The 15000-nt window shown below is 41.9% G+C and overlaps 2 protein-coding genes across 3 annotated transcripts in view; both read right to left on the bottom strand.

Moving 5' to 3' along the window:
• The window catches only part of LOC133423607 (MICOS complex subunit MIC26-like), a 26080-nt gene extending 21346 nt beyond the window's left edge, over window positions 1-4734 (bottom strand). Inside the window, exons 1-3 of the mRNA XM_061713846.1 lie at window positions 4670-4734; window positions 4241-4333; window positions 1726-1848 (exon numbers count right to left, since the gene is read on the bottom strand). Coding sequence (XP_061569830.1) covers window positions 1726-1848; window positions 4241-4333; window positions 4670-4693 — 240 coding nt within the window. The 5' untranslated portion in view covers window positions 4694-4734. The remainder of the gene's footprint in view (window positions 1-1725; window positions 1849-4240; window positions 4334-4669) is intronic.
• Window positions 4735-5804: 1070 nt separating this feature from the next.
• klhl15 (kelch-like family member 15) overlaps window positions 5805-15000 on the bottom strand; it is a 31418-nt gene continuing 22222 nt past the window's right edge. For both annotated transcript variants that reach the window (XM_061713837.1, XM_061713838.1), the window contains 2 exons: window positions 11596-11786; window positions 5805-10181 (listed from right to left, as the gene is read on the bottom strand). In XM_061713837.1, the coding sequence (XP_061569821.1) occupies window positions 9440-10181; window positions 11596-11786 (933 nt within the window). In that variant the 3' untranslated portion in view covers window positions 5805-9439. The remainder of the gene's footprint in view (window positions 10182-11595; window positions 11787-15000) is intronic.

Below are 15000 nucleotides of genomic sequence, written 5' to 3'. Positions count from 1 at the left end.
TAAACAACTGCAGAAAACTGGTTTTAACTCTTTGAAGTCACGTGAATAAATAGGATTTACTTCTGCTGACTGCAAATTAAAATAACCAGAGGAGGCTTGAATCAGCAGGAGGAGAAACATTTGACAAAAACTTAATCTGAACTCTGAGTGGAATGAGAATAAACAGAAATATTCCCCGATGATGGAAAGAAAACTAACTTTTCTGATCTCCGGCCTCTCAGGTTCTGTTCAGACTGCAGCCAAACATCTGATTGTTTGGGGTTCGAGGGACCAGCTCCCCCCTCTTCAGGAGAAATGTGACACTCAAATGTTCTACGTGTGGCCCTGAATCCGACGCAGTCTCATCTTTTTCATGTTGGCTGCAGAGTGAACAGCCGAGGAGGATTTGATGCGACTTTTACTTCGACACTTGTCACCGTTTCTCCCTGCCATAGCTGCAATCTGTTTCCCTCTTTGTTATTGTTCTTCTGCGCATGCGGGTCGGTTCTGAACCCCAAACACTTCACACTAGAGTCTGATACAGATACAGTCTAACAAGATAAGTAAATAAAGCCAGAAATAAACCACATGCTTGTTGAAGTTTAATGATAAACAAGAGTTTAACCTTCAGGTTTTTTGTATCAACCTTTTCTCGTCAGTTGTGTGAAATAAGAATTACTTTTGTAATACTGTATTTGTACGTTTTGACCGTATAGAAACGTAATTCTTGCCATTTTAAGAATGAGATGTACCTGGTGGACTCTACTGCCCTTACTTTTTAACAACTTGTGCTTTTTATTATTTTACCATCATTTTATTTCATTGTATTTGTTACTTACTGTTTAATTTGGTCTTGCTGCTTTTAATGTTGATGTAAAGCACTTGGAATTACCTTGTGTTGAATTGTTCTATACCAGCGGTCGGCAACCCAAAATGTTTTAGAGCCATATTGGACCAAAAACACAAAAAACAAATATGTCTGGAGCCGCAAAAAATGAAAAGTCTTGTATCAGCCTTAGAATGAAGACAACACACGCTGCATGTTTCTATATTAGTTATAACTGGGGGAAGATTTTTTTTTCCATTATGCACTTCGAGAAAAAAGCCGAAATGTCGAGAAAAAGTCGAAATGTCGAGAAAAAAGTCGAAATTTTGAGAAAAAAGTTGAAATGTCAAGATTAATGTTGAAGTACAATCTTGAGAAAAAAGTGGAAATGTCGAGAAAAAAGTGAAAATGTTGAGAAAATAGTGGAAATTTAGAGGAAAGTCAAAATGTTGAGAAAAAAGTAGAAATGTCGAGGAAATAGTCAAAATTTTGGGAAAAAAGTCGAAATGTTGAGAAAAAAGTCGAAATGTCGAGATTAATGTTGAAGTACAATCTCAAGAAAAAAGTTGAAATGTCGAGAAAAAAGTCAAAATTTCAAGAAAAAAGTCGAAATGTTGAGATTAAAAAGGAAAGAAAAAAGGAATAAAAAAATACAAAAAAAGGAAAAAAAGAAGAAAAAGGAAAAAAAAGAAGAAAAAAAAGAAAAAAGAAAAAAATAAGAAGAAAAAAGAAGAAAAAAAGAAGAAAAAGAAGAAAAATAGGAAGAAAAGGTCAAACATTTTTGAAAAAGTTCCAGGAGCCACTAGGGCGGCGCTAAAGAGCCGAATGCGGCTCTAGAGCCGCGGGTTGCCGATCCCTGATCTATACAAATAAACTTGAACATCTTTCCACCTCAACCAAACACACGAGCTGGTTCCCACCTGAGCCTGGCTGGTGTGTGGCTCCGCCCACTTCCTCAGAGAAGCCACGCCCCTCTCCAGATGCCCCGCCTCCGGCTCCGCCTGCACAGGCTTGGCCTCAGGACAGGTGTAGAGAGACGGCAGCTGGTGGAGACAACGCAGGGTCAAATACAGAGACGTCACGCTTCAGACCCCTCAGGGATCCACAGAAACACATTTTGATCAATCTCTGAGAGTTTCAAAAAACCCAAAATCCACCAGATCATCACTGAGGGGAGAAAAATACAGCTGTCAAAATAAAAGCCTAATTGGAGTTGGTGGGTTCCTACTTTTACAGTCATTTCACATCCAGCTGTGTTGGTTCTGCTCCTCTGACGCCACCTTTTGGCCAAAGCCGAACAGTGCGAGTCCATTAGCTTTTATCTTTCAGCAAACATTTGTTTTGTGTCTCCCTGGACATTCTAAAAGAAAGTGAAGTGAGTCTTTTCATGATAGTTTATCTTACATCTCTTTGAGGTCATTTACATTTTATCATCTACTTTAATGGTACTTTGCAAGTCATGTATTTTTAAAAAAAATCTAAATTTATTTGAAAGTGCTGAACTAATCAAATATCTTCATGATCTACGAAAATTAGTTGAAGAATAGCAACATTAATACTAAAGACAATGGTAAATACGGTAAATACAGTATAAGATTAAGATTCCCAGAATATTCTAATTTTTTGAGATAGGATATTTGAGTTTTCTTAAGCTGTAAACCATGACCAGCTATATTAAAATAACAAAAGGCTTGCAATATTTCAGTTGATTTGTAATGAATCCAGAATGTATGACATCTTTGTTTTTGTAATTGCATTACAGAAAATCACAATATTCTAATTTTCTGAGACAGTCCTGTACATCAGGGATATGACACACACATTTCAATAATCATGGCTAACCTCTCACATCATCATTACAAGATAAGGGTCCCAGACTTTTCTGAACACACTTAGACTGTTGTTAACTCTGTGAATAAGCTGCTCAAACGAAGCTATTTTAGCCAACTCATCTCTCCATTCCTTAAAACTGACCTTCTCTCTTGACTTCCAATGCCTAAGTACTATCCTGCTTCCTGTTAGAAGGGCCAGTTTCACCCAAGAGTTATATTATATTTATATCATAGTTATATTATATTTATGATACAGCTTACATCTTGTATTAAACAGGTTATGTTAGTCAAAATTATATATATTTATACAAATTAGTGTAACCGCGGTTGAATTGGTTTGATATTGGATATTGGATATTATGAATTCAACACCCATAAAACTTGTGATACATACCACTGATTTTGGTCAAACGACTTGTGATGTGTTCATGATCATCTAGACTATATATCACAAGAGAGTAATTATTATAAAATCATATTATGGGCTGATTTAATGAGGTTTAATGAAAACAATCTGTGTTATGTATCACAAGTTTTATGGGTGTTGAATTCATAATATCCAATACCAAACGTATAAAAAATAAATACAGACATATAATTTATGTTTAGTTGTGGAAAGGGGTTGGGATTAAATAATTTTATACTTCCTCCCACTCCTTTTCGAATATGTAACTGAAATATGTGTTTTGATGTTGGTTTTTTTCTTTATGTGGTGGAATGTCCACCTGTATTTTAGGGCTGTTCGATGAATCGATTTTAAATCGTAATCGCGATTATGTAATTAGAACGATGTTAAAACGTGAAACTCGTAAAATCGATTTTTCCCTTTTTTTTTAAACTTGTCTCCACACATATAAATGATTGATGGAAATACCTCTCAATACCTGCGACAAGTGCCCCATGGGAGAGGCTCTTTAGTGTAGGAGGGGGCGTTGTAACATCGGCCACCGGGCATCCCTCAAGCCAGATGCGATAGACCGGCTCGTGTTCCTTGCAAAAAACTTGCAAATGTGAATAGCAAATGTAATGACTGACATTACACACCTCTACCTCCTTCATTGCATTATTATTTAGCATGCAAAGACCCAGTTTAGTTTAATTAGAAAATATCTTGTTTTATTTAATTGGAAATATAACTTACTGTATGTTTGCAAGTGCGGATTTGCTGATTTTTTTTTCAGAGATAAAACTTTATATTTTATTATATTTTTTTAAACTTTTTTTCAACTTATTTTACAGAGTTTTGCACTTTATTCATTCATTTTTGGTTTAATAAGAGCAAAGTTTGCACTTAAAGCCCAATGGGGCAAATGTTCAATAAAAAAACAGCATATTTGAAATAATTTCTTTGCCTTTTGTCAATTCACAAAATAATCGTAATCGAAAATTGGATTTTGAGAGAAAAAAATCGAGATTTTATTTTTGGGCAAAATCGAACAGCCCTACTGTATTTGTTTTCTTATCTTTTTTCTTGTTTTTTATACATGTCCCTCCCCTCATCCATCACCCTCAAGCCTGATTTATGGTCCCGCGTTACACCGACGTAGAGCCTACGGCGTAGGCTCTGCGTCGGTGTAACGCGGGACCATAAATCCCACCTCACCTCATCGATGCTGATGCTGCGGCTCCTCCTCTCCTTCTTCTCCTCCCCGGCAGCAGCAGCAGCGAGCAGCGCTCCGCGGCTCAGCAGCGACCCCTGGCGGACACAAACCACAGCGCACGCTTGGCTTCGGGAACGCCACAAGGGGATGTCAGTTCACTTAAGTAACCACAAATTAATCCGCATTACAGCGCCATAAAAGGACACAACAAAGACATTAATGTCGCTTTAGAAGCTGAGCCTGTCAGACTGAGGCGCTAGCGCCAACAGGTAGCAACATGCTACATTCAGACTAATCTCTACTGGTAAGGTTTAGTTAAATCCACCCGGCGGAACTTTCACAGTCTTTCAGTTAATAATCGGCACCAGCTGTTGAGATTATAAATGCTTTAAATAACGATAATAAACACGAATATTGCTGAGAACAGTTACCAGCTTCATTGATGACATTTTCATTCAGACGCTTTCGCTTTTCTACGGCGAGCCAGAGGGTTGGCGCTGCCGACGCGCATGCGCATTCATTGACGGCAACGATTCAAACAAACTTTTTAAATCTCCAAAATAGGCAATTCAATCGTAACATACCGTTTTTTTTTTTTTAAATATTATTGTTCTGGAAATACGTGATAAACTTATACTATATTTACATTTCATGATTCAGCAACACGAAATAATTAATTAAATGTGTCATTAATTAATTAAATGCAGTTTTACATTTCCTGATTCTCACGCAACACGAAATCATTAATTAAATGTGTCATTAATTAATTAAATGCTGAAATAATAAATATATATTTTTACTTAAAATGAATAGTATTTTAATTAATTAATGACATATTTCATTCTAATTTTAATTAATAAATGACACATTTAATTAATTAATGATATATTTCATTCCCAATTTAATTAATTATGTATTTATTTATTTAATTTTGGCACAAAAAATCCTCCAGTTTTCAGAGGAAAAAAATACAAATGAAAAACAAATACGAAATCTGTCACAGCAAAATATCGACATGCCTCTTTAAAGCCTATAATGTTATCTGTTACCATTTCTTGAGATTTTTCCTCCCTGTTTCCCCTATACATACACTGTGAGAATGTGTATGAATGAATAATGGTGTAAGTGTAGCACTTTGAGATTCATTGAATGGAAAGTGCATTACAAGTTAAATGCATTATTATTATTATTATGTATATATGTGTGTGTGTACACACACACACACACACACACACACACACACACACACACACACACACACACACACACACACACACACACACACACACACACACACACACACACACACACACACACACACACACACACACACACACACACACACACACACACACCCTTAACTACTTTCATTAAACGTTTTCTTTTTATTATTTGTGTCAAAATACATCACCGTTTTAGTTGCATCCATTATCTAACGCGTTGCTTCATGACCTGTGGATTGAAACTCTTTTCAAAATCATTTTTATTCTTCAAATAAAAAAGAAATCAACTTTAAAGACAGAAAAAGAAAAAGGAAGGAAGAAAAGCACCACACTCAGCTAAAAGTTGACCAATATGAACATTTATTTCTGGAAAGAAGTTACAAATCATTTCCAAAGAGTTTCTACTCAGATTATAAGATACGTTAATCTGATTTTATTGACTTTTTCAATACAGTCACTGTAGCAAGGTTGTTTTTTTTTTCATTTTTCTTTTTCTTTTTTTGTTTAAATCCCCTATCCTGGTTCCTACTGACAGACTGAAGACTGGAGGACTAGAGAACGCTGCGCTATGACTGAACGGGCCTCAGATCTGGGCAAGAGTACTTTTATGCGTTATAAGCTTCTCCAGAGAGCAACATGAGTGGAAAATGAAAAGAAAAGTCGCCTGGACAGCAGAAAGAACCGATGTTCCTGTGAGCTGAAGAGAGAAACGTAAGGACACAAGTGGAGGAGTCTGATTTCCCCTCCGACATCGTGAGAAGCAACATTTGAAGAGCAGACGCTGGTTTCTGTTCACAAGGATTTAACCAGAACTTATTATGAACCCGAAGATCGACTGAGCCGAGAGGCGTCACATTAAAGCTGCACTGCGTGGTGAGGACGGGGGGCGGCTGGTGCACCGACGGAGGGATGGAAGGGGAGACCAGACTGATGTCACGCAGGTCTGCAATGCAGCGTCTTGAGACAGGAAAAGGTGGAGGTGCAACACCATTTAAAGTATAATTCAACGTGCCGGCAGTTATGGGTTTAAATATTCTGACCTCACTGACCCCTAAACGTGGCGAAGCGCTCGGCTGCAGCGGAGGTGGAGAAGACATGCGGCACAGAGTGAGGTACAAGGTACAAGTCAAAAAACAAGAAATAAAAAAAAGAAACAAAACGATTTAGCATGAAATCGTCATGGTAATAAATAACTTGCTCCTGCTACTGCATAGCTTCGTGAAAAGCAATACTTGAGAAAATAAATAACTTAAATAGGCAGCTAAGACAGAACTGCATCAGTGTGTGCTCTAGCCCTTTTCACAGTTGGCTCAAAAATAACAACAAAATAACAATAATAATAATACAGAAACCGATGTCTGAACGTGGAGCTGACCACGGAGCAGCTGGACAGCAGGACAGGAGGCGCCGGACTGCTGAGGTGTGTTTGCATTCAATCAGAAACGCGCTCCGGAGGTTTGCCAGAGTCTGAAAGGAGCCGCTGGCAGAAGCTGGTGGAGTTGGACCGACACGAGGGAAACTCAGACCCACAGAACTGTGAAGACCAGTTTAGAGTCGTCGGTGGCGGATGGAACCTCGTCTACCGACGAACCGACAACTCAAAAGAAACTAAAAGGAGTTTTACTTTGTGCTCCGAGTTCAGGAAACTATCGAGTGACTTGTTGAAGGTTCCAGAAAATAATAATCATAGTTAATTTCCCTTTCTGTCGTCTGTTAAGGCAAAATATCAGAAATCTCAGGTGAAATATTAAAGAAGAAAATTATATATAATTAAATGCAGAAGTTAAGAGTTCAAGAAGGCAAAAAATAAAAATGAGGTTTTTTTCCTTTAAGTCTTTGGACTCCTGCATCATTTTGGTGATTTCACTACAGATGACACGTATTTTTAAGCTAAAATGTATCAATAAACGTTCTTTTCTGCCACAAAGAACGATACAACTAAAGATGTTAGCATCTAGCTTACAGCAGCTAACAAAGAAGTTAGCATTAAGCTTACAGCAGCTAACAAAGCTATTACCATTTACATTAGTTTTTAACCGCTAATATAGATGTTAGCATCTAGCTGCAAAAGCAAATAAAGGTGTTCTAAAGGCATCTTGCTTACATCTTGTAGTTACTAAAAAAGATGTTAGCATTTAGCTTATAGCAGCTAATAAAGCAATTAGCTTACAGCTTTTAGCTACAAATAAAATGTTAGCATCTAGCTTATAGCAGCTAATAAAGCTGTTAGCAATTAAAGCTGTTAATTACCTTAGAGCTTTTCACTGCTGTTAAAGCTGTTGGCATTTGGCTTAGCGCTTTCAGCTACAAATAAGATGTTAGGATCTAGCCAATAGCGGCTAATAACGCTGTTAGCAATTAGCTTACAGCTTTTTACTACAAATAAAATGTTAGCATCCAGCTTATAGCGGCTAATAACGCTGTTAGCAATTAGCTTACAGCTTTTTACTACAAATAAGACGTTAGCATCTAGCTTAAAGCAGCTAATGAAGCTGTTAGCAATTAGTTTACAGCTTTTTACTACAAATAAGATGTTAGCATCTAGCTTATAGCAGCTAATAAAGCTGTAGCAGCCTTTTAGGCTGTTAGCAATTAGCTTAAAGCTTTTCACTGACGTTAAAGCTGTTAGCATTTGGCTTAGCGCTTTTACCTACAAAAAAAGATGTTAGCGTATAGCGGCTAACAAAGCGGTTGGCATGTAGCTCAGAGCTTTTAGCTGCTATTAACAATGTTAGGCTGCGTTACCGGAATCAAGGTAAAAATAAAAATATGCAAAAATAAACCTTTTTCTTGTACGTAAACATGCAGATTTCAGATCAGGTTTTCTTGTGATTTATCCGACCCGACCCGGTTGTGAGTTCTGATTCTGATGCTTGGTAGGTTTTATAAAAATGCTCCAGTGAGTCAGAAAGCTGTTTTAGTTTATAAACCTGTTCACCTTCACTGCTGGTGTAGTCACGCATCCTGAACTCAAACCGTCGCCATGGCGACGACAGACACTTCCTGGTCGTTTCCATCGTATCAGTCGAGGTCCAGAGTTGGATTGTGATGTCGTCACGACTTGTCGGCCCAAACAGAAACTAACGATTTCAGACTCTGGCAAACGTCTTCAGCGTAGCAGCGTGTGGTACCACGTTAGCTGCTGGGGGGGGCTGGTCAGAACCGGTCAGAACCGGTCAGAACCGGTCAGAACTTGGAACTTGGCCAGGTCTCCCTTGAAAAAGATCCTCGATTTCAATGGGACTAACCTGGTAAATAAAGGTAAAAAAAAAAAAGAACCGGTCAGAACTGGCCAGAATCAGACAGAACTGGTCGGAACTGGTCGGAACTAGTCAGAACCGGTCAGAGCCGGTCAGAGCCGGTCCTTCACGCGAGTCAGTAACCCATAAAGTGCAGAAAATGTTGGCGGGAGCGAGTGAAGCGCCGCTGCTTTCCCTCCTGAAGCGCGGCGCGTCGGGGGGTGCAGGCCAGGAGCCCTGAACGCACTGGAAGCGAAACATTGATTTATAAACGTGTAACATGGATGTTGCCGCGGCAACGGTGTCTGAGTATCTGACGGATTATAAATACCTACAGTAGCGTTAGCTCGTCCTGTACCTGAGGCTTCGTCGTACATGTCGAAGATCTGAGTACAGAAGCTCGGGAAGGGGGCGGAGCCTCCGCCTGGGCGCACGCGGCCACCCCTGACGCTTCCAGTGCGTTTGTGCGGCGCCCGACCGGACGGCAGTTCCACCCTCTTCTTCTTCTCTCCGTTTGTCTTCTTTCATTTCCACAACGTCGTTTTTCTGTCGTTTTACTGAGAAAGCTAATCGTGAAAATCTGGAGGGCGCCTGGTGCGCCGCCCGCCGCCCTCGGCCCCGCGGCCCCGCGGCGAGGGCCGGTCTCTGGCCCCCCCGCCCGTAGACGGCCGGCCCCCGCGGGGGGCGCGGCGGCCCCGGGTCCTGGTTCTAGAAAAGGAGGCGGCGCCCGCAGCCGCCCTCAGCTGCAGCGCCGCACGTGCTCCAGCACGTACTCCGGGAAGTGCAGGCTGCACACCTGCAGACCGTCCAGCTTGCAAGGCATCCTGGGATACTCGTCCTCCTTCCACTTGTTGTCGTCGGGGTCGAAGGTCAGGATGGAGTCACTGTAGTGGCCGTTGTAGCAGAGGCCGCCCAGCACCATGATCTGGCGGTCCAGCACCGCCACGCCGTGGCCACTGCGGCCGATGGGCATGGAGGCCAGGATGGTCCACTCGTCGGCGTCGGGGTCGTACACCTCGGTGGACGGGCAGCCCTGCGACTCGAAGGAGGCCCGCAGCACCACGCACACGCCGCCGAACACGTACAGCTTCCCGTTGTGGGAGATCATCTTGTGGAAGCAGCGCGCGTAGTTCATCTTGGACTTGTTTTCCCAGCAGCCGGCGTGCGAGGCGGGCAGCGGGCTGCGGCCGCCAGCGCCGCGCGACCCGCCCGCGGGCCCGGCGCCGGCGCCAGCCTCCCGGCCCGGGTCGAACACGCACACCTGCTTGGAGGTGGAGGAGGAGGTGATGCCGCCGGTGATGTAGAGCCGCCCGGCCAGCACCGTGCCCTCGTGGCCGTACTTGTTGACGGGGTACGGCTCCACGAACTCCCAGCGGTCCTCCGCGATGTCGTAGCGCTCCGTGGAGTAGAAGGTCTCGTCCCGCGTGCGGCCCGCCACCGCGTAGATGAACTTCCCGATGACGCCCACGGCGAACTCCGACCTGCGGGGAGAGACAGCGTGAGCGGCGAGTCTAGGGCTGGGGATCGATTCAAATGTCAAGAATCGATTCGATTCCGATATTGATTTGGGTTAGTGTTATTAAAACAGTTTTTTGAGCTGTTGCATGAATGATATGACTGTAGTTCTGCATATTAATACTATATTAACATATTAATACTAGTATTATATTGAGATTCAACAGCAAGTATTGCAGCTAATGATGCTGTAAGGACCAATCAGCTCCCAGAATGCTGATAGAACTGCTTTCAGAAACATGTGGGTCAGAATTACCAAACAGATCCAGGGAGGAAACAGAGACGTATGAAATCGGTTTTAGTTCTTACCAGATTACGTTTTAATTTTTGAGAATTTGGTTTTTAGCATTTTATGCCAATGTTACCCCCAAGACAGTATATAAAGTAATTAAATATAGACAATTTATGCAATTATAACTGAAAACTTTAATGTTTTCATACCTTTAAACATCCGTCAGGAGCAGAGAAAAGAAAGAGGATGAAAGATGTAGAGGAGAAAAAACAGACAAATAAAAAAATACAAAGGTTTGTATTACAGGAGTTTACTTAGATTTTTTTCTCCCGAATTTTACTCAAACTTTTGCACATTTTTACATAGTTTTCAGAACTAATTATTTAATTTAATATTTGATTTTTAAACCATTTTTGTTACCTTGTTTCTGGTACCTCTGTTCATTTACATCATTATTTAAGTATTGGTTTGATTTTATTTGTTTATTCTATTTAATAATGTCTGTTTTTGTACATTTGAATTTATTCTTATATGGAGAACATATTAACGAGGTTCTGTTTATCTAAGTTGAGTGATTTTAATTATAGTTGTTGTTGCAGTTTATTTAAAACCAAAAATAAATAGACAACGTGTTTACAGTAAATGGTTTATAAATGATCTATTTGATTATTTTGTTTCTTTTAGTAGCCTACACTGTAGATGACACTCAGTATCACACTTAGTACTAAATCACTTTAAATATTAAGTGTAAATCAACCCCAGGCTGCTCTTGTAGCTGAATTTGCTCCATTTCAGATTAAAAACCATAGATGGTAAAAACCTGCCAGGCTGACAGTAGGATGATGGAAACAACACTGATGCAACTGTGACCTTTGACCTTTTATCTGTTGCTTCTCTGTGTGGCCAGTAGGGGCAGTTGCTGACTTGAAATAATAAATAAATATTAATCGAAAGATTTTTCTGCAAATTTGTTAATCTGTTGTAGCTTCCATGGTCTTAATCCCTGTGGTTTACAATCTAACTACAACGAAAAGTTCTTACATCTAGTTTTACAAGTGTATTTGTGATGACAGGGAAGAACATGAAATAAGTTTATAGTGGGTGTGAGTGTAATCAGTATTATTGGCAGTAATAGAGGGCCCCCTCACCTGGGCACGGACATGTCGGCCATGCGCAGCCAGGAGTTCTGCCGCGGGTCGTAGCGGTAAACCTTGGACGAGGCGTGGAACTCTCCGTCGGGGCCGAGCTCCTCGCCGCCCAGCAGGAAGGCGAAGTTGTTGACGATGGCGAGGCAGTCGGGCCGGAGCGGAACCTGCGGCCCCTCCAGCTCCCACCACACCTGAGGAGGAATTAAACTAATGAAAACTAAAATCAGAGCTAGGACTAAACCCTACCAGCTCCCACCACACCTGAGGAGGGGGGGAACGTAGTTAAAACTAATAAAAACTAAAATCAGAGCTAGGACTAAACCCTACCAGCTCCCACCACACCTGAGGAGGAATTAAACTAATGAAAACTAAAATCAGAGCTAGGACTAAACCCTACCAGCTCCCACCACACCTGAGGAGGAATTAAACTAATGAAAACTAAAATCAGAGCTAGGACTAAACCCTACCAGCTCCCACCACACCTGAGGAGGAATTAAACTAATGAAAACTAAAATCAGAGCTAGGACTAAACCCTACCAGCCCCCACCACACCTGAGGAGGAATTAAACTAATGAAAACTAAAATCAGAGCTCGACCCAAAGACTAAACTAAAACTAGAATTGAAACAGGCTGACAGAAACAACACTATACTTTCTTCCCTCCATCCATCCATCCATCCATCCATCCATCCATCCATCCATCCATCCATCCATCCATCCATCCATCCATCCATCCATTATCCATCCATCCATCCATCCATCCATCCATCATCCATCCATCCATCCATCCATCCTTTCTTCCATCCATCCATCCATCCATCATCCATCCATCCATCCATCCATCATCCATCCATCCATCATCCATCCATCCATCCATCCATCCATCATCCATCCATCCATCATCCATCCATCAATCCATCCATCCATCATCCATCTTCCATCCATCCATCCATCCATCCACCATCCATCCATCATCCATCCATCATCCATCCATCATCCATCCATCCATCATCCATCCATCATCCATCCATCATCCATCCATCCATCATCCATCCATCCATCCATCCATCTTTCATCCATCCATCCATCATCCATCCATCAATCCATCCATCCATCATCCATCCATCCATCATCCATCCATCCATCCATCCATCATCCATCCATCATCCATCCATCATCCATCCATCATCCATCCATCCATCATCCATCCATCCATCCATCCATCCATCTTTCATCCATCCATCCATCAATCCATCCATCATCCATCCATCAATCCATCCATCCATCATCCATCCATCCATCATCCATCCATCCATCATCCATCCATCATCCATCCATCCATCATCCATCCATCCATCCATCCATCTTTCATCCATCCATCCATCAATCCATCCATCATCCATCCATCAATCCATCCATCCATCATCCATCCATCATCCATCCATCCATCCATCAATCCATCCATCAATCCATCCATCATCCATCCATCCATCATCCATCCATCCATCCATCCATCTTTCATCCATCCATCCATCCATCCATCATCCATCCATCATCCATCCATCAATCCATCCATCCATCATCCATCCATCCATCCATCCATCTTTCATCCATCCATCCATCCATCCATCATCCATCCATCCATCCATCCATCATCCATCAATCCATCCATCATCCATCCATCCATCATCCATCCATCAATCCATCCATCATCCATCCATCAATCCATCCATCCATCATCCATCCATCATCCATCCATCAATCCATCATCCATCATCCATCCATCCATCATCCATCCATCATCCATCCATCCATCATCCATCCATCCATCCATCCATCTTTCATCCATCCATCATCCATCCATCCATCATCCATCTTTCATCCATCCATCATCCATCCATCCATCATCCATCCATCATCCATCCATCCATCATCCATCCATCCATCCATCCATCTTTCATCCATCCATCATCCATCCATCCATCATCCATCTTTCATCCATCCATCATCCATCCATCCATCCATCCATCATCCATCCATCAATCCATCCATCCATCATCCATCCATCCATCCATCCATCCATCAATCCATCCATCCATCATCCATCATCCATCCATCCATCATCCATCCATCAATCCATCCATCCATCATCCATCCATCCATCCATCCATCCATCCATCATCCATCCATCCATCCATCATCCATCCATCATCCATCCATCATCCATCCATCCATCCATCCATCCATCCATCATCCATCCATCCATCCATCATCCATCCATCATCCATCCATCATCCATCCATCCATCCATCATCCATCCATCATCCATCCATCATCCATCCATCCATCATCCATCCATCCATCATCCATCTTTCATCCATCCATCATCCATCCATCCATCCATCCATCCATCATCCATCCATCAATCCATCCATCCATCATCCATCATCCATCCATCCATCATCCATCCATCCATCCATCCATCATCCATCCATCATCCATCCATCAATCCATCCATCCATCATCCATCCATCCATCCATCATCCATCATCCATCCATCCATCATCCATCAATCCATCCATCCATCCATCATCCATCCATCATCCATCCATCAATCCATCCATCAATCCATCCATCCATCATCCATCCATCATCCATCCATCAATCCATCCATCAATCCATCCATCCATCATCCATCCATCCATCCATCCATCAATCCATCCATCAATCCATCCATCCATCATCCATCCATCATCCATCCATCAATCCATCCATCAATCCATCCATCCATCATCCATCCATCATCCATCCATCAATCCATCCATCAATCCATCCATCAATCATCCATCCATCATCCATCCATCATCCATCCATCCATCATCCATCCATCATCCATCCATCAATCCATCCATCCATCATCCATCCATCCATCATCCATCCATCCATCATCCATCTTTCATCCATCCATCATCCATCCATCCATCAATCCATCCATCCATCATCCATCCATCCATCATCCATCCATCCATCATCCATCCATCATCCATCCATCAATCCATCCATCAATCCATCCATCCATCATCCATCCATCCATCCATCATCCATCATCCATCCATCCATCATCCATCAATCCATCCATCATCCATCCATCAATCCATCCATCCATCATCCATCCATCATCCATCCATCCATCATCCATCCATCCATCATCCATCTTTCATCCATCCATCATCCATCCATCCATCCATCAATCCATCCATCCATCCATCCATTATCCATCCATCCATCCATCCATCATCCATCCATCCATCATCCATCCATCCATCCATCCATCATCCATCCATCATCCATCCATCAATCCATCCATCCATCCATCATCCATCCATCCATCATCCATCCATCCATC

This window comes from Cololabis saira, chromosome 22 (genome assembly GCF_033807715.1).
Source record: "Cololabis saira isolate AMF1-May2022 chromosome 22, fColSai1.1, whole genome shotgun sequence".
Taxonomy (NCBI): Eukaryota; Metazoa; Chordata; class Actinopteri; order Beloniformes; family Belonidae; genus Cololabis; species Cololabis saira.
The sequence above is the reverse complement of the archived record's forward strand: the minus strand, read 5'-3'. Positions and strand labels throughout refer to the sequence as shown.